General features: G+C 50.7%; 1 protein-coding gene across 1 annotated transcript in view; it reads right to left on the bottom strand.

The window, feature by feature from the left end:
- Positions 1-513: 513 nt before the first annotated feature.
- Positions 514-21016, bottom strand: part of DARS2 (aspartyl-tRNA synthetase 2, mitochondrial) — a 30614-nt gene continuing 10111 nt past the window's right edge. Inside the window, exons 9-17 of the mRNA XM_078603620.1 lie at positions 20826-20895; positions 19143-19322; positions 18790-18897; positions 11490-11552; positions 9831-9983; positions 7501-7725; positions 5796-5906; positions 4044-4119; positions 514-2736 (exon numbers count right to left, since the gene is read on the bottom strand). Of these exons, the coding sequence (XP_078459746.1) occupies positions 2561-2736; positions 4044-4119; positions 5796-5906; positions 7501-7725; positions 9831-9983; positions 11490-11552; positions 18790-18897; positions 19143-19322; positions 20826-20895 (1162 nt within the window). The 3' untranslated portion in view covers positions 514-2560. The remainder of the gene's footprint in view (positions 2737-4043; positions 4120-5795; positions 5907-7500; positions 7726-9830; positions 9984-11489; positions 11553-18789; positions 18898-19142; positions 19323-20825; positions 20896-21016) is intronic.

Below are 21016 nucleotides of genomic sequence, written 5' to 3' on the forward strand. Positions count from 1 at the left end.
TGAAACCTCAACCTCAAACATCACCTCGGGCCCTATGCTCAGTTTTCAATTTACAGCCCTTTTGTCAACCCACTGCTGGATGAAGGCCTCTCCACGCCGTGCCGGTTGTGTTGGGTTGAAGGGGTGCAGTAACCGGCCTTGATACATAATTGAACTCTGGTTGCCGGGGTTCGTAGTGCATGCTCAAACCAGTGTGCCACCACCCCACTCCACCTCAAGTCTCGATGTAGCACCACGGACTCTTGAGATCCTCTTGAATGGCAATCGTCTCAAGTCCCCAGACGCTTCCTTAGTTGAGAGAGCCAGGATTCTGCAACTTCCTGCCAGTTGTGATGAATATATTACTGAAACCAAAGGCAGACTTTTTGGAAGCAATGCAAGGCCGTTCTGTTAGCCCGCATTTGCGATTCAGACGGTGCTTGACTTGTGTGTATGAGAGTATTGCAAGGTTCTCTGGGCGACCACAATGAAGGCAAAATATGCCAGGAAAAGAACAGAAATGCATAACTCGTGTTAACCATTTTGTTACAGTATGTACATTTATTATTAAAAAGGCCTTACAAAGTACAATGAAGCTGTGAAAGACAGCCCACATTTGCCCGATTTTAAACCACAAAACCCATCTAGAAACCGTTTATCAGAAGTTCCAAGCTAAGGTCGGAGGAAAAATATGGGAGCATTGTCCAGCATGTTCAGCGCCTCTGCCATCCCCAACTCGTACCAAAAATGTACTTTAAAAAAACTCATCCAATTAGATCTCACATCTAAACAGAATAATACTAATGATCACCTCTACATTGATATGGCGCTTGCTGGCATGGTCCAGCAACGCAAAGTGCCTGACATCACATTCCATCTCAAACATTTGAAAGGGAACCCCCAGTGGCAGCTGCCCCTGTGTGGCAGGTGACTCATTACCAGACTGCCCCCCCCCCCTCCACTGAAATTAGTCTGCTAGTTGAAGGTGACTGTGTGCTGTGATAATTCCAATTTCGTAATTTGTGGATAAATTAGCTAATTTTAACCACGATGGCAGCACACAGTGGCCCTGCTCTCTTCGAATGACATCAGATGATTTATTAGATGGTCCACTGTTTACACACTAGCCATATTCACCAGGGCGGCCTGTTGGGTTTGGACCACAAAACCTCTGCAACAAGGGGGGCAAACATGCTATAGATGTGTTGTCATGGTTTTGCCACTAACTCAACCATTTATTTCTGCTATGAGACCTCCTTTAGCAGTGGCAAAATATAGTAATAGCTTTTTACCCTTTCAACTGGTACAAAAACTGACACCTTTATACAAGGCATCATGTTTGCAATAACCACGTCTGTAGCCACCAGTCACAGCAGGGGGCTTCACCGCTCAGAACCTCATCGACGTTGGATGGTCAAGGGTTAACAATGAGAATTTAGGCATGAAACTACCACATGCCCCGAGCCAAATAAAATACCAGTAATGTTGGGACTACTCCAACTACAGCGCCTACAGATGCTGATGGTATTTAGGTGCTGTCTAAATTAAAATCGTTCTGATTAAAATAATATATTTTGGAACATTCTAAATTCATATTCTTTGGGTCTTTCGGTAAGGCCACGTACATAGAAAAAATAATAAAAATATCACAACGTTTCGATCGCAACACAAGCAATCGTCATCAGGTGAAAAAATAGCGAGAGCTGCTGAGGCAGGATGTTATAAAGGTTTGAGATGGGTGTAGCCCAAGGGTCATAAGCAAAGTGGGCGGGGCGAGTGATGACATTTTTAAGTAAATGTAAGATCGCAGAGCTGAGCTACCTCCAGGACGATAAAGCTGCGGAGGTGGCCATTGTATTGTGAGAGACAGCATGTCAATGTAAGATCGTAGAGCCACCGCAACATCAAGGAAAATAAGCAACGGTGGCTGTGTTAGTGAGACATTTAACCTGTTAATGTAAATACATTTAACCTTTTGTTTGCATTTTGACTGCTTGTGTTGTGATTATTGCAAACATGATGCCTTGTATAAAGGTGTCAGTTTTTGTACCAGTTGAAAGGGTAGAAACCTATTACTATTACCATTTATTTCTGCTTTCGTAAATTTTCACGTGGAAATTAGCAAGAGTCCTCTCTAGTTCTTCCTTAGTGGCCAGCCCAATAATGATTAAAATGTATTCTCCTAATCTATGCCCTGTGTTGTTTGAAATATTCCTTCCTTTTCACCGATGTAGACCTAACACCTGTGCCACTGTCTCAATTGCAGCCATTTAAAATCCTTCCCATAGCATTTGCGGTTCTGAGTCGAGTTCTGCCAAGTGCTGGTTTGATTTCCGTCACTAGTGTTGCCAATCTGAATTGCGTCGCCCTTTGGGGATCATCAACTCCACTGTTTGAGTGTCCGCGTGCATCTCGCGCTGGTTTACCTGCTAATTCCTCACCGCATTCACAACTTGCTTGCCATCTGAACTAATTTCCCCAGCCCTGCACACCTTAATTTTGAAAACCCTTTCCTCCGTACCCTTTTAGTGGTCATCACACATGGTCTGTCAGCGGCCTTAGCGTTAGAGACCGGCGATGTTCACCGCCCGACTCCATTTTCAGAGTTAACCTTTATGTGGTACTGTGCCAGCTCCTCAGCGGAAATTACATCTGGGGCACCGCTCATAAGGTCGTGACCACGGAAGGATTTGGGAAAGGCGATGACATCTCGAATGCTGGCAGATCCCACGACGATGGCCACCAGTCGATCGAGACCTGGGACGGAGACGCGGGCAGTCGTTACTCAACACGGTTGAAAACAAACTGCACACACCAAACCACGCGCGGCCGAGCGGACTGCATCAAAAAACATTGCTGTGATTAAAGCACGTGCGTTAAGTGGTTTGGTCCGTAATTGCAGGGTGTTTTGGATGCAGAACCCGTTCTTCCTTAACTATGCTATTCCAACCACAACACATTTACACCTGCAGACGGGTCTGCTTATGGACACGTGCCAATTGAGGCGATCACTTCCTGCACCACATGGTGGCCAATCGGGCGTGACCAGAGCTAAGGTCCCATACTGTGTAATCCCTTCTTGCAATTGTTGCTGCATATTTTATATCTAACGAGGAGATTAAATAAACCCACTGAGATGCACAAAACACCTTTGCCTCGAATGCAAGGGTGACCTGGGAGCACGACACTCTGGGAGACCTGGACATTATCATTCTCTCCGCTCTCTTGTCAATTCGTTGGGATTATCGTCACCCTTGGGTTTGCTGTCGCCAGGCAAGCAGCTCCCCGCTTATGAGGAGAGACAACGGGTGGATTGTGCCGTGACGAGCAACCGAGCGGCGCCGTGACCGGACGGATGGCTCGGCGCTACAGTGAACGGCACGCAATCGGAAGATTGCGGAGTTCAATTCCTGGTCGGGGATTGAATCCGGCCAATCATCCCTCCGTGGTAGATAAAATAACTACCGCGGTGCTTGCCTTTATGGGTAGATTCGACCCCCACCACTGGAATGTGGAATTTCCACTAACGGCCCGGGAGCTGTAAACGGGAGATTCCTCAATGCCCACATGAGCAGGACATGGCTGCCACCTCTCTGACGGGGCGCGTCTGCTCCGCACACACTGCTCCGCACCACAGGTTTCTCCAGTTTCCCTGACGCAACTTAAAACCCCCACAACAATGGAACTAGTGTTGGCCACACATCCCCATGCTGAACAACGATCTGAGAGTCACTCATTTAGGATTACTTGTCGCAACATCGCCCCCCCCCCCTGGTGCGAAAACTTGGCAGGTATTCTGAATATTCCTCTCGGGACTCGGCGAGACTTTCCGTGGTAAAACAAACATTCTGTATAGTTGCACAGTCGTCCCTCGGTTCATGCGACGACTGGATTTGTTTGGCTGCCGTCAGCCGAGAGAGGATGTACGATTGCGTTGGGCAGGGAGGTACGAGACGCCATCCCCACCTTCACCCCCCCCCCCCCCAATCATACGGCACGCCAGATGGGGGGGCTGCACGCGAGTGAATGCGACGTTCCGCGTCGTCCCGGCACACGGAGCTTACCCAAGGCGATGCCGCCGTGAGGCGGCGCTCCGGACTCCAACGCCTCCAGCAGGTGCCTGAGCAGCTCCACGTCCTCCTGCGCTCGACCACACGGCAGTCGCACACAGCCACAGCAGTCAGCCATAGCAGTCACACACAGTCACACACACGCAGTCACACACGCAGTCACACACACAGTCACAAACACAGTCACACACACAGTCACACAGTCACACAACAACAACAACCGCCATTCGCCACTAAGTGGCGGTGACGTCACCACGACGCTTGTGCCAGGCCAAGTGCACCTTGAAGCCACGTGAAGTGTCGAACGCCCGTTGGCAGGAGGTCACGGAGCAGTCTCACACACACAGTCACACACACAGTCATACACACAGTCACACACACACACAGTCACACACACACAGTCACACAGTCACACAGCCACAGCAGTCGTGCTCACACTCCCAATATAGGACCAGAGAGTGTGGGAAATTGTTGGTGGGTTCTGGCTGCCTTCCTTGTCTGTGGTTTCCCATGCTTTTGCATGAAAACCGTATTTTGACATTAAATTTGAATGAATGACATCAGAGGATATGCAAATAAGATTATTGTAATTAACGGAACAGTATTTACCTAGGTGGAATTACATTTAATGGTAACGGCCATCACAATGCATGCATGTCACGTCAAAACCGCCTTCACACCCATGGCAGTGTGTGGTAAACACAGCCATAGAATCCGGCACGGCACACCCACAGGCAGAACCTGGAGCCAAAACACAAAGTGGGCGTGCCGCCGTGACGTTGCCTCTGGGTTGAGTCCCTGCCGTGCTGCTCGCCAGCCCGCACACTGCGCATGGAACAGCCCCGTCAGGAGATGCAATCCTCCAGGCCGGCTCGCAGGAACGAGAAGCGCGCGAGGAAAGGGTGCTCGCACCGCGACGCTGGAACACGCGGCGCCGGTGAGAGCGTTTTATCGGAATGCCTTTTGTGCCGGACCACGCGGCAGCGGGCCGCACGTTGCTCCCCTGGCCAGAGCTCCCGGCCGTCGGACCCCGCATTTCTCACTGCACCATGGCGCACAGGGCCACGGATCATTGGATCCGTATCAGAGGCCGCCGTACGTCCCTGCTCACGCAGCACGGGGCCCTCCAGGCGGCGGAGTCGTCCGAGCAGCCCGCGGTGGAGTGATTCCCATGGCAGAAGCGGCAAACAAAAGCACGCGGCGGTTTGCCATCGATACCGCCGAACCTCATCACCGACGCGTTCTATGCTCCGCCAGATTCATCAGCTGCTGCACAAGATGGCACGTGACCTCCCTGACCTGCCCTGACAGTCTCCCACCATCCGGTCTTAGGTCTTCCCCTACGACTTGCAGAGACCGCTCCAACAGTTGACTTAAGAATAAGCCTTCCCCGTCACGTGCACGCGCCTGACCCAGCGCAATCGTATCGACAGCACTCGCCAACCACGTTCACCTTGCAGACGTCCGCATTGCTTAATCCCATCTTTCCAATACACTTCCAGCCTCAAGACACCTGGGCTCAAATGCCAACAACTCTTTTTCGGATCCAGATCCTCAATGCATAAAGTAACAAATAAAGCAAGCACTTCTGCAGCATTCAGTAAGTGAATAAATGTGGCAAGCCCACTCCTGTACTTAGATGAATACTAACAGCAGTAGCTACCAAAACTGGTCATTTCAGACAGTTAAAAGGGGGCACATGAAGGCCCGGCCGTGCCCTGCGTGCTCTCCCATTCTGGGACCGACCTTGAGCACGTCGTGCAGGACGTGCTTCTGCAGAGCGGCGTCGTGGATGCGGATGGAGCCTCCGCCAATTTCGCTGCCGTTCAGCACCAGGTCGTAGTGCTGACCTCTCACCTGCAATGGCAGAAGTCGCACCGTAGCCATGCCATCAGTCGCACAACGGAATCAATATATCGATCGGACCTTTTTTCCAGTATCAAGAATGATGCTGACAAAAAAGTCCCATAGATATAGCTGCTCGACCCAAGCAAGAAATGCTCCGATACCTTGCATTGTCTCTGCACTGTTCGCCTTTTGGTGTTCTCTGGTCTGACGCTGGTGACACGAGGCGATAAAGAAGGCTCTCTGGTGGAGCCCAATCAGTTTCAAAGACAATGCATATATTTTCACATTTGTTTGCATTTTTTGCCACAAATGTGTGGTTAATGCAGACTTGATGCCTTGAAAAAGGTTTCTATTTGATGTTTAAACATGTTAAGACAATTCCTGTCTTATTGCCAGAAAGGGTAAAATCTAGGAATCAATGTAAAGTTTAACACATAATAATCGTGCCCATTATAAATATCGATGCGCTCTTTATCGTGTAATTTGTCTCATATGTCCTGTCTAGCTCATTCCCGCTTGGTGGAGCGGCGACGTGGTGGTCCGGCGGTAGCGCTGCGTTCCCCACTCGTCGCACAGGTTCAACGCTTCAAACCCAGCGGCCGCGCCCCCCATTATTCCTGCAGTGTGAAGTAGTCACCGTACAAATACTACGCCGCCACCTGCTTCTCAGCGGACGTTAAAGATCCCCTCACGTTGTTTACAAGGGGGGAGCCCATCGAGTGCCGGGGTCTGGGGTCCAAATTTGCCAAATAAAAATAATTCAACTGCACAATTACCCAGTTGCTCAATTGTGATGGCACACACGGCAGCAGCGACCATCACCCCCTACCGGTAGCAGACCCACACCCCCAGCTTGCTCGTGCAAATGAGACGCATCCTGGTCAATCAAAATTAAGTTGAACTTGTACCATTAGTCTGAAGGTAATGCCTGCATGTTACTTTGTGGTGAGTTGAGGGAAATTCCTCAGACGAATCCTAACTACGGTGTTACGACACTGGTGATATCATGGTCGTCGAACTGAACATGCAGTTCCTCTGCACACGCAATATTTATCAGACGCCGTTGACATCCGTTCTTACAGAGCTGCGTCCCAGCCAATGCGTTCATCACGCTTTGATTCATTCATTGATTCACGATTCTTATGCTCGTAATACGACCATTGAATCATGCGTCGAAGAATTCAATCATCTAGGGCAACAGGCTGGCGGCGTAGTGATGACACTCGCGCCGCACAAGAAGCACGGCCTGGGTTCGATTCCCGACTCAAATGCCTCTCTGTGTGGAGCGTGTATTCTCTCTCTCCCTGTTCTGAATTAATTTCAGAACAGGGAATTTTCCAGTTTCTTCCCATAGCTAAAAAAAACCCACAAACACTGTGACTGGCATTGGTGAAAAAAACATCTCAATTCTAAAAAGTTACCAGCAAGTTATTCAGCTGGGAATGTACACAGCAACATCGCCCCCTAGTGTGTGAACTTGGCAGCAGAAGTCTCCTGAAGCAAGAGTCTTGAAAGACTCGGTGAGGCTTTCCTGGGTTAATGGTATTTTACAAAAAATATATTGAGTAATACGTGGGTGTGCTTTGCAGGGGCTGGGACGTACATCCTGAGGCCTGGCGTAAATGAGGTCCGCGTCGTCCGGGTGTGGAGCTGTGAACGGGTGGTGAGCAGACTCCAGCGAGCCGCTGCTGCGCTCCTCCTCTCGTGGCAGGAAGAGAGGGAAGTCCACAACCCACAGGAAGCGCAAGTCCTTGGGGTTACGCAGCACCTGCCCCTTCGCTTCCAAGATGTTGGCACATTTCAGCCGCAGCAGTCCCAGCGCCAAACACTGCCGGGAGACGGAGACCAGAACGAGGGGCGTAAACATAAATGAATGTGTCAGGTGGTGGCAGGTTTAATGTGTCGTTAAATCCGGCACCACTCGACACAGCCAGCCAATTAGTAAGTTTTGTCACGTAAACAAAACATTAGTAACGTTTGTTTAGTGACACATTTACATTTTACGCGATCTAATACACAAAAAAACTTACTAATTGGAATGTTTTGTTTAGTGACAAACTTTACTAATTGGCTGTGTCAGGTGGAAGCGTGTTTAACGACACATTTATAGTTACACAATCGAACACAAAAAACTTTTATGATGGATAACATTGGTTGCGAAAGCATACTACGTGTTGATCTATTATTAGTCTAGCAGGCTTGGGTGTTTAGGCAAAGAGAACATAAAGCGGCTCGGGAAAATGAACATTCGTCATGAAAATAATTTGGTTGTGTTTGCTGCGATTCCTCTTTGCTTCACGGCTTTACTTAGTTGTCATAGAATTACTTTTGTCATTGGTGACCGACACGAGCCACACTATATCCTGCCCACTCGAGTTCTCACCCGGTTAAACAAAATATACTTGATACTTTATTTGTTGAAATATTGGTAAATATTGATATTCAAATATGTTGAACAGACGCATCGGGTTTGTACCACGTGCAAATACTGAATTAGGAAATCTGCCAAACATTCAAATGGCCCTCTTGAAAAAGCACTGCCACTCAGATAAATGTGAATGTCTACATCATAAAGCGGCTGTTCAGTAAGTGCGCGAGTGCCTAAGAACTAGACCGCTCCACAAATCCCAATGACTGAGGAGTTATTCGAAATCTTGTGCTATTTATCAGAATATTTATTTATTCTGGAAGAATCCGATGAGCTATAAAAGCTCTCTTTCACAGATGCCCAGTAGGGGCACTGAGTAATAACGTTACAACAACAAACAATAAAAAAACATAAGTAGTGCAAAGTACAAGAAAGGTAAGCAAGTCACCCAAACACATACAAGTAAAACTAAACCATCCCCATACTCTCCCTAATCTCCCCCCATTAACACAACTGATGTGCTTGCGTCCGGGGATGGAATTCCTTTCCAGCTCAGACCCCGCTTGCTTGCCCATCGCCACATATATAACCTCTTGTTGTAACAGCTCTCTCGCTGGTTCAGCAGCTCCACTGCTGGATTATTTTTCCGCCTGAGGACGACCGCTTGTGTTGCGATTGAAGCGTCGTGATTTATTATTTTTGGTTTTATTTAATTTTATTATTTTTCTACTTAAATTACTTTACCGAAAGAACCAAAGAGTATGCATCCCCATACTACCAGGCAAAACCCTATGAGATATTAACTTATTTTTGAGAAGTTAGAAAAGATCTTTGATGGATAATGCAACTAATTCGGCCAAATTATTAACAGCCCTTGCGTTGCTCATCTGCTCTACCATTTACAATAACCTTGCACACGCAACACAAGCCCATGTAAGAATTATACGACAGAAATGCGTGCGTTCTGTCAGCATCAAGGAATTTACATGAAATGTTAAAACGATGAAATTGCGATGGAGAAATGCGTGAGGGCTAAGTGAAGCTGAGCAGCGGTTGTGGTCTCTAGAAGACGCACGGTCAGTTGCTCACAAGCGGAGAGAGCGGGAGCTAGGGACCACCATCTCCACCGCCTGGCTCAACACCGCCCCTGCAGCTTCACCGAACAGGAAACCAGTCTCAGTGCGTCCACTCACTACAGCTGTCTAATTTAAACTAAAACACCCCACATCTCATATGCAAGCTTTCACGACCACTTTTGTTTGGGGGGGGAGGGGGGCCTTGGCCGACACCCGTTAACTAAACCTGAGAACCTACTTTATCTACTTTGACGTTGCATAGCTCCCCAGATTCAAACCGACAATCTCAGCAGCGCGGATTCACTTGGACATCGCCCCACCTCGGCCGAGGGCTTGATAATCTTGGATTTAAATTCAAACCGTGCGGGTAAAGGCGGATCGCAACAGTCCAGCGCACGGTGGTTTGTCGCGTGGCACGAGATCATTTCCTACAGTTGCCAAACGTTTTGATTCTACAGCTGGATTGTGCCAGACACGGTGAATACGTACCACAGAGAGTGTGTTTCCTGCAGCCACGATCACGACATCTCCTGGCTGAGCCCCGGTGAGTCGAGATATTTCCTCCTTCTCCGAACTCGATACAAACTTTGCCAATGAAGACTTCCAAGTGCCGTCAGCGTTCAATGTTATCACATTCACCCTCTGCACACAGACATGGGCAGAGAAACCCACAAAAGAAAAATAATTCATTGCATGAGGATGATGATGATGTTCCAGAATGAGTTCGATTTCTTCTGTAAAGCACTTGTTTTTGCTCCAATTGTTGTTTGGTTGTTTTTGCTTCGATTTTTATTCACTTCACAATTGTACTTGTGTTCACAATTAGCTTTTTATACTGGAAGAATCTGATGAGCTATGAAGCTCTTTTTCCCAGACATGCAGTAGGGGCGGGTAAAAACGTTACAACAACAAAGAATGCAATAACACGATAGGAGTGAAAAGTACAAGAAAGGTAAACAAATCACTCAAACACATACAACTTAACCATCCCCATCCTACCAGATAAAGCCCACTGAGGTATTAACTTATTTTTCAGAAGTGACCTGGCCACAAATGATAGCTCAACAAAGTTGGCTGGCCATCATTTGGACATTTATAGCACCTTGGTTGACCCAGGTCATTCTTGCAAATTAAAACTCTATCGTGGCACCTCGAATCCCCAGGTAATTAAACGAATTGACTTGAAATTTGAGGCATCACACCTGAAGAGCTAACCACAGCCCTGAGCTGCATAACATGAAGAGAGCCCCTGGACTTATGTGAAATACCGTATTTTTCCCGCATATAGCCCGCATACGCATATAACCCGCATACGCATATACCTCGCAAAAATAGCGTTTTGTGTAAAACAAATTTCAGATAGTCCGCATCGTCATATACCCCGCATGTATTCATATCTTTAACGTCGTTACCGCAGTTTAATTTCATCATATTAATACAAAGTTTACATTTGTATAGTGCTCAGCTAATAGCAGCGGCCAAAGGGACTCAGCAATTATGATTCCACGTCTGGTAGACGCTTGTTAAGGCCCTTCCTATTGTGCAATATAAACATTGTACAAACAAATCGAATAATTTGAAACGTGATAACATGTGCAATTTTAGTGTTAGTGGTTTATTCAGCAGTGCTTTAGTCAAAGGTAAGTGTTGCATAGTGGATAGTCCTACCATGAAAAAATGTAACGAGTTAAGACAAATCACGGCCAAACAGCCACAGGAGCAATCAGATGTTTAAAAGGTTCCTCTACTATTGCCCACAAAATAGACCTAACCACCACACACTCTAGGATAGTCTACTGGGTATCAGTTTTGCTGTGAAGGAAGTGTTTTAAACTCCGGTACAGGTGTTGATGGCAAAATAAATTAACCTTTGTACTGGTCGCCTTTTGATGTTCTCTGGTCAAACAATGGTGAGACAACGCCGTAAAGAAGGCTGTCTCTGGTGTAAGCCAATCAGTTTCCAAGACAATGCATATATTATAAGAGCATGGTTGTTTTCATGTTTTGTTGCCACAAGTATGTGTGGTTAATGCAGACTTGATGCCTTGCAACAGTGGTGTTTGAACATCTTAACACCTCCTGTTATATTGCCAGAGAGGGTAAAAGCTATTCACATTTTTCATCATAAATTAACCTCTTTGTTAGTACCTGGCCAAACTGGCTCTGCGCCGTATCCATGAACATTTCAATATCTTTACGGTTCAGGAAATCCTGCAAATACAAACATGAAATACCAAGCGTTAATAATTATTCTGTGAGTGAATCAGAAACAATATTTTTAGGATAGGCCACGTAATGATCTGGCCAAATCTGTGTGGTGAAGACCCTCCACCACATGACAACAGCAACAGCAAAAGAAACTCTCACGGGTTACAAGCGTTTAACAGCGCGCCGATTATGATTGTGTCAGCTGCCAGCCGGTTATTGTAAGAGCGATTCTCAAAACCAGATTTAGCAGCTGTGGGATATATTTGAGTGCATGTGTAAATGTCACTCCTGACACGCACATGAGAGGAACAAATAAGGTACAGGGACAAATAAACATTGAAACTCCTCTCTACAATTGCATTGCTTCAAAATTAAACCGTGATGTGTTAATTTCTATAAGATTGTCTGTGTGCATGTGAGAGTGTATATGCGGCGGGCGTGGTGCTGGCCACCAACCCCCTCGTGTGCCGTGCCAGCCTTAATAGGTGCTCGCTAACAGCACTTGCCCCAAAAGTATGTGAAGGCTATACGAGGGATCTTTGTCTCTGTTGTGTTCACAGTTGGTGCATCTGTAATGTAGTAACTTGACGGGAGACGACCTTACGGGTAGCACACTCTTTATTAACACCAACTTATTACACGGGTGGCTAACTGCAGCCTAACTCACAGGGTTCCCCTGGCTACACCCACACGGGCTCTTACGCCCCGTAGCTTCTCGGAACCCACCCGGCTGGGGTATCCGTCTCGACTCTGGGTCCCACAGCCTCGTCCCACATGGACGTCAGACCACGGGTCCCACAGTCTCGCCTCCGAGCCACACAGGGTCCCGGCCCTTACAAGGACAGCGGGACTAGGGGTCTCAGGGCCCTACCTCTTCAACTCCGTCTTCGATCTTCAACTGGTTATCAACTCCCCGAGTGCTCCTGCGCGTCCCCCTTTATAGTCCCTCATGCGGACGTCGCTGAGAGCACCCACCCCAGTTGACCAATCACTGCGCGCTGCCCACGATCCTATTTCCCACCTTGTGTCAGCGCGCACAACCACGCACCCTGCGCCGCCCCGTGATCTCTCACTGTCGGCGCGCGTCAACACCACCACTACATCACCCCCTACCACATAGCTCGCAGCCGACCCGGCTGCTATAAAAAAAATATTTATTACCCCCCCCCCCCCCCGTGTGTGCCCCGTAACACAAGCAACAATCACAACAACACAACACAACAATAACTCCGCCATCCGCAAGAATCAGAACATGGCACCGCAACAACAAGAACAATATGTACAATATGTACAACCCGGCGAGCGACAACAATAAATGTGTATGCAAAAAAAAATTACTCGTGCAGCGTCCCTTCATTTCCGAGCGCCCCTTGAACGGGACACTATACCGGGCAGAAGAGGAACGCGGCGGCGAGCTGCAATCTCGGGCCCTCCCCTCCTTTTTTTTTTTCATGAAAAGTGTCGTGTCTTAGCACGAGACCGCCTGGCCGGTCCGTCGTACGGCACCAGACGCGGTTGACCGTCCGGTGGTGCCGGCAGTCCAGGAAGGCACGGGGCAGGCATCGGAGATCCGCGCGTGCCTCGGGGTTCCGGTTCACGACGGTCAACAGCCGTCAAGTCCGAGACACCTGGGAGTGGGTCAGGTGGAGACACGTGAGGATCAGACTGCGACACATACCCCCCCGAGTCGACGGCCACATCACACGCTCGGTCGTTACAGCACAAAAGGAGGTCATGCGATGCCGTGAAGGGTTTCAGCCGGGAGGGGTGTACGTACCAACGGCGTTTTTCCCATTTAATCTGGATACTCTGGGGTCGTGCAATACGCACGATTTCCACGGGTCCCCTCCATGGTCTCAACAATTTAGGGGACGTAGCCAACGGTGCATGTGGGCAGTGCAGCCAGGCCTTATCGCCTGGTTTCCAATCGTGCGTATACACCTTTCGTGCATGCAATCTTTCGTTAGCGATCTGGCGAGACCTTGAATTCAACCTCGCAGCCTCTCGCGCTTCAGCCAGTTTGGCGATATTAAATTTGATGTGGTCGGCCAATTTAGATTTCGCACGTGGCTGGGAAATCCCCAGTTGGACATCCATGGCCGGATCGGCCTCCCGCCCATACATGAGAAAAAATGTGGAAAACCCCGTCGCCGCATGGGGGGCCATTCGATAGGCCGCGAGTACCCCAGGTACCTGTAAGTCCCAATCAACCTGATCGTTGCAGACCTGTTGGCACAGCATAGAAGTAATCGTCCTGTTTAGACGTTCAACCATTCCATCAGTCTGCGGGTGGTACGGGGAGGTACGCACTTTCTTCGTACCCAACAGGTCGCACACCTCGCGCAACAAAACGCTCGAAAAATTCTTTCCTTGGTCCGTCAGCAAGCGTTCGGGGGCGCCTTTGTCCAAAACATAGCCCTGGACAAAGGCGTCCGCCACTGCCGCAGCCGACTGGTTGGCGAGTGGCCACGCCATGGGCCATCGGGTGAAGTATTCGACGCCAACCAGCAGGTACTTGTTACCCCTAGGTGTAGTGGGAAAGGGCCCCAAGATATCGAGCGCAACCAGTTCGTTCGTGCGCGAAACCTGAATGGATTGTAGCGGTGGATTAGCCGCTATTTGTGGCGGTTTTCTTTGAGCGCACCCCACACATCCCTTGAGGATGTTTGCCACGTCGCTCCCCATACCCGGCCAAAAAACGATCGCTAGCAATTCACGACGTGTTACACAGTAGCGTTGTTCCGCAGGTGACAAAACTCTGCTACCGTAGGCGACCACCCGTTTGACCCCCCCGACCACCTGTGAGAGCACTCCCCCGATACCCGTGTTACTGGCATCCGTGTCAAGCAGGAACGGTTGCGTGAAATCGGGGTAACACAAGGGAGGAGCCCGCACCAAGGCGTCCCGAAGGGAGCAGAACGCAGCCTCCTCTTCCGGCCCCCAGTGAAACATTACCCCTTTAGCCGTCAAAGCGTGTAGGGGCCTGGCTATGGTGGCAAAATGTTCGACAAAACGGCGGTAGTAGGAGGCGAATCCTATGAAGCTGCGGACTACAGTGACTGAGGTTGGCGTTGGCCACGAGCTGACGCAGTGCGTCTTAGCAGGGTCTGTAGAGATCCCTGAACGGCCAACGATATGCCCCAAGTACCTGACCGATTCCCGAAGCAGGTGACATTTAGCCGGTTTAAATTTTAATTTAGCGGAACGCATCCTGAGGAACACCCCTCTCAATCGCTGGAGGTGCTCCTCGAAAGTCCGGCTGAAAACGATATCATCGAGGTAAATCAAACAGGTGTCCCATTGGAGTCCTGACAAAACCAATTCCATGAGCCTCTGGAACGTGGCGGGAGCGGAATGTAAGCCCATGGGCAATCGATTGAATTCAAATAGGCCTCCTGGTGTCCAGAAAGCGGTCTTTGGTTTCGATTCCTCATCGAGGGGCAATTGCCAAAATCCCGAAAGCAGGTCAAGCGTCGAAAAAAACTGTGCTCCCGCCAAGGCATCCAGCGACTCATCCATCCTGGGGAGTGGATACGCGTCGGCCATGGAGATTTTATTTAGGCGGTGGAAATCCACACAAAACCGCAAGGACCCGTCCTGTTTTTTAACAAGGACGATGGGAGCACCCCACGGACTGGAAGAGGGCGAAATGATGTCGGCAGCCAACATGTCATTAACAGCCGACTGCACATGCTCCTTCTCGGCTGGGCTGAGCCGGAAGGGATTCTGCCGAATAGGGGCCGCGTCACCCGTCGCTATGTGGTGGCGCAACAGGTCCGTGCAGCCAATATCGTACTTGTGTCTGCTAAACACGTCAGCGAATTCGAGTAGCAGGCCCCTCAACGCTCCCAACTGCACACTAGACAAGTTACTAGACCCAGCACACAACGAGTCCAACCATTCTGTCCCCTCCTCCAATGGAGGATGCGTATCGAGGCTAGAATCCGCATGTGCAACGAGCTGTTCATCGACGGGTAGCGGCGCCGCGTGAGCCAGCACCATGCCCTGTGTAATTACAGCTGGCCGCGATCCCGTATTCAGAACCATAACGAACGGATCCCTGTCCGCCCGCACCATGGTCTGAGCTACCGCTAAGTCGAGGCCCCCAACAGCTCTGTTTGACGGCCCCAACAGAACACCTTGTTCCGCCGCATCCACCCCGAGGGGTTTTCGCAATCGAAGGGGTACCAACATTTGCGATCCCGGGGGCACCCGCGCAGTCTGAGTTGCCAGCGCCTGAACCGTAGCACAAACCGTGCGTATTTTGGTAGGACTCGTTAAAAATGCAACCCGCCGACCCGATGGAAGCTCAATGCAGGCCTGATCGACGAGAATTTTAATGGGCATTTTAGCCAGAAAGTCCGTACCCAGTAAACAAGGAACTGCCAGAGATGATGACACAAAAATAGGACCCGCCAATTTGATATCGCCAATACAAATAGTCGCCCGAATCTGTCCGATGATTCCCAAAGAACCCCCGTTGGCCGCGTAAAACGGTACGTCCACCGGAAGAAGGGGTCGACTTTGGACGGGGAGGATGTTATAAATAAGGTCCGAAATGATAGTGGCCGACGCACCCGTGTCCACCAGCACCCGGACCTCAACCCCGTCAATAAAACCCGTTACTACGGACGACCCGGCCGACGCAGCCACTATCCTGTGGGCCAACTCGGACCATTTGACTGCTCCCGGGCCGTGTACGAACCCCCCTCGCCGAACCGAATCCCCGGTACCCATACGCGGTCTCCCCACCGCGAAGCGGCGACCCGAGTGTGCCGTGTATGTGGACCGAGCGTGTGGGGTGCCGCGACTTGCCGGGGTTAGCTGGGACGACTTGGGGCCTTGGTCGTCGTCCGGACGTGGTCCCGTGGCGCGCTGACGCGGAGCCCGGCACCCGGACGCGACGTGACCCCGAAGGCCGCAGTTGTAACACATGACAAGGGACGTCGTAGGTTTCGGTTGCTCCAGCTTGCGGGACGATCGTATGGGCGAACGACCTCCCGATCTCCACTCCCCCGGCCTCGACACGGTGAAGGCCTCCTCCCGAGCCATAGCAGTCTGAGGCTCGGCAACCGTCGCGGCAGGTGTCGCGATCCCCGCCGATGCACAGACGACCGCCCGCTTGCGCTTGAGGACCTCGTGTGCGTGGATACCTGTAGCAACCCCCAAGGAGCAGATGTCCATTTCGTCCGCCGTATTGATGGGGACTCCCAGGTCGTGAGCCAACGCCAGCAGCTGCTCTGTCACCATGGCGTCCTTCCCCTCCTTGTCCATACGGGGAAAAGCGGCGTCCGCCAGGGCGAGCAGCGCCGTGCGATAGGCAAGCGTAGTTTCTCCAACCATCTTACGCCGTTCGTAGAACTGGTGGCGACAGGTCGAGGGCGGTCCGAACACCTTAGCCATGAGATGTAGTGCGGCCTGGAGCGTTGAGCGGGACGACCTCGGGGCGGATGTGAAGGCCGCAAGTGCGTCGTCATCGAGCATCGCCGGCAGCGCGCGTAGGGCAGTGGTGTCGGACCACCCCGACATCTCTTGATGTGCGAGGAACCTTCGTTGGAAGGCCCCCCAGTCGCCCCCGTCTGCCTTGAACGCCGTCAGCGCGGGCAGTCTTTGTTGGAAGACCTGGTCGTCGTCCTCCGATGAATGCTTTTTCCCGCGCGCCGCTGTGGTTGACGAAAATGTCGGCTCCGTCGGCAGGCGCATGGTGGAGAGTTTTGGCGCGCGCCGATGACGCGGGCTGTGTAGAGTGGAGGTCCCCGACCACGTGGTGTCCACGCTTCCCGCCAATCGATGGTGGACCCTCAAAAATGGCGCCAACTTCAAAACTTTCGGCGCGGAGCGCGTTCTGGCGGGATCCCTCCGGCCGCGCTCCCTCCTCCACCCTCGTAGTCGTCCTCCCGCCTGCTGAAACGGTGATTTCTGCCAAAATTGAAGTGGCGGCGAGCAGCAACTCCGCCAGGCGGGAGTGTGCATCCTGTAGGCCGGTGTCGGAGGCGAGCGGAGCATCGGCCATCGCCGCGAAGTGCTGCATCGGCGGCAACTCTTCGTCCTCGCCTTCCGAGGCTTGTGGCTCCGGTACGTCGTCGTCTTCCCGATCTCGCTCGTGGGTACGGGTAGTCTTCCTAGTATCCATCCTTTTGAAGACAGGTTTACTTCTGACGCCAGTTGTAATGTAGTAACTTGACGGGAGACGACCTTACGGGTAGCACACTCTTTATTAACACCAACTTATTACACGGGTGGCTAACTGCAGCCTAACCCACGGGGTTCCCCTGGCTACACCCACACGGGCTCTTACGCCCCGTAGCTTCTCGGAACCCACCCGGCTGGGGTGTCCGTCTCGACTCTGGGTCCCACAGCCTCGTCCCACATGGACGTCAGACCACGGGTCCCACAGTCTCGCCTCCGAGCCACACAGGGTCCCGGCCCTTACAAGGACAGCGGGACTAGGGGTCTCAGGGCCCTACCTCTTCAACTCCGTCTTCGATCTTCAACTGGTTATCAACTCCCCAGGTGCTCCCGCGCGTCCCCCTTTATAGTCCCTCATGCGGACATCGCTGAGAGCACCCACCCCAGTTGACCAATCACTGCGCGCTGCCCATGATCCTATTTCCCACCTTGTGTCAGCGCGCACAACCACGCACCCTGCGCCGCCCCGTGATCTCTCACTGTCGGCGCGCGTCAACACCACCACTACACATCTACCAGTCACGGTGGGTTCGATCTCAAGCCTGACGCCTGCTGTACATTTGGAGTTTGCGTGTTCTCCCCTTCGTCTCGTGTTTTTTCTCCGGGTCCTCCGGTTTTTCCCTCCACATTTAGAAACTTGCGTTTCCACTTGATAAGTCACTTTGTTGGGCTCTCATTTCTGAAAAAGAGCTAGATAGCTCAGTGGGCCTTAACTGCTAAAATAAAAAGTTTAGTTTGGTCGTCTCAGTGAATCAACCCATGGCACCTGAGGTCTATCCCGTGACCTCCTGCCAGCGGGCGTTCGACACTTCACGTGGCCTTAACATACACATGGCCTGGCACAAGCGCCGTGGTGATGTCATCCCCACTTCGTGGCAAATAGCGGTCGTTGTTGTTGTTGTGTGTGTGTGTGAGAACGCACGTGTGTGGACATGAGTAATGGCGGACTTAAAGCGGTTCCCGACAGCCCCAAATTTCTCACGGAAATTTTACGCAATTTCATGAGCATAATGCTCGTGTGGCACGACAGCAAGAACAAGTTATAGCTTACGCTGCCACCCGGCACACGCAGGGCACGTGCGCTGCACTCCTTCCCTGCCAGTGCCGCTTGCAAGAAGGAGATCTGGGTGCTGCGCAGAGCTTCACTGATGTTCACCAACTGTTCAATGGACAGCAAATAAAACAACACCGGCTAAATGCTACTCTAGACGATAACACAAACGATGAGAAATATTACACATTTGTAGCGATCCAATTTTTAGTGACCAAAGTTGTGCAGTTAAAAAAAAATGAACGTGTGCATGATACCAGGTCACCCTTTTCACGTGCCTCCGTGGGTTTATTTCATTGCTGGGGTTAAATAAAGGATGGGACAAAGGCAGGCACGAGAGTTCTGCAGCTGACCTGCATGTCGAATCTGGTATCGGGCTTGTCGGTGCCATATAGCGCGATGGCCTGCTGGTACGTAAGCGCGGGGAACGGAGGTGGCGTGCCCATCAAGCCCCTGGGCAAACTGTGCACCAGCAGACCCTCCACCAGCCTCTGAATGTCTTGCTGCTCCACGAACGACATCTCGATGTCCACCTGCCAAAAACAGACATTTGTGCACATGAGGTTTCAATCAGCCACATGACCTTCTGGGAGTGAATAATTTCAGAACCATTGGTTTAATCAGTGTCTCATCAGCAAATCAGGCTTGCTTGTGTGGTGACTGACTCAGAGACACTAAGAGTAGGAGGCACTGTTTATTAACAGCCTTAACAGTTCACACTTCGTAACTACAGCTCCCAGTCAGGACAGCTGGCAGACTGCCTGACTGACGACGCCGAGATGGTGAAGACTGAGACAGCGACAAAGACTCCAGCAGCACGACAAGATCCCACTCCAAACGACAGCCCCAAGCTCTCGCTCGGGGCCTCCTTTTATGCTCCCAGCGGTGGCCTCGCTCCGCCCCGGCCATACCCACTCTCTAGAAACTACTAGCGGGTTCCCGGGCTTCCCCCACGTGCCCCTTTTGTAAAATTTCCCCTACATCCCTCTCTCTGGTCTATCACGTGGCCTGCTGTCAGTCAGGGCTGCTGTAACTGCAGATCCCCTTCCCTGCCAGCAACAAGCGCTAAGCTTCTAAGTGACAGATTCTATGTAACGACACTTGCACCAATGTTGATGGACTGACAGAAAGTTTGCAGGCAAGGATCCTCTCTGTTAGACATGAGTTCCATAGAAAACAAATACAACAGGTGACACCAATGAACTTAATATTTTCAAAGATGAGCAGCACCTTGATTTACAAGTTCTAGTTTATTGTATGTTGAACTTATGTTGTACTGTACATAACCAACCGTGCTAATTGGAGGTACGTGGGAAGGACAACAAACTAAGCACAAAAAGCAGTCCTAATGAAGTTTTCAATCAAGATTTCAAAGTGCATAGCTCCAGTAGCTTCCTAATATCGGAAGAGCGATCCAGACGGCCGCAGAAGCGCATCTGAAAGTGAACGATGCAGTGACCGTCCTTGGTTGATGGCTAGCCAAAAGCCGCTATGAGGATGACCAGAGTTTGCATGATGGTTTATGCTCCTTGATGAGATCAACAAGGTATTGTGGTTCATTTGTGGTAAGCACTTGCGACCTTATAATGTTGCGACCTTGTAATGTATTTACTGGGCAACCAGAAGCGAATGCAGCTAGCAGTGGAGGACTGCTGCTGCTGCCGAACGTTCGTGGACCCAGCGGCCTCCGTAAAGGGGCTGATGGCATGAAAAGTCTGAAGAGTCTTGTGTCGGTGAGACTCATGTCCTACCCCAAAGGCCCAATATTTAAGAGTGACATTGGCAAGACAGGAGCAGAGCATCATTCAGACGCTGTCTTTCCGACAGCCCTGTTCGTCACCTGAGGACGGCTGCTTGCGTTGTGGATGAAACGTCGTGAGAATTGTATTTTATTATGTTTTATTTTTATTATTTTATTATTTCCCTTCTACGTGACTTTACCGAAAGAACCAAGAAGATTGGCAAGACACACAAGGTAAATATGATCAAACTAAAGATAACCCTTTTTGTACACAAGGCATTGATTTTGGATTCACCTGTGTGAACTCGGGCTGCCGGTCCGGTTTTGAGCCTTCATCTCTGTAGCACCTTGCAATCTGGAAATACCTTCACACCGCACGACGCAAACGGACAGCGCGCATGGACACCGCGGCGTGCGTTCAGTTGCAGTCGACGGCGCCCACCGGGCAGCAACACCCACGTGGTGTCTGCAGCCATGAGGTTTTAG

This window comes from Lampetra planeri, chromosome 20 (assembly GCF_965212315.1).
Source record: "Lampetra planeri chromosome 20, kcLamPlan1.2.h2, whole genome shotgun sequence".
Lineage (NCBI taxonomy): Eukaryota > Metazoa > Chordata > Hyperoartia > Petromyzontiformes > Petromyzontidae > Lampetra > Lampetra planeri.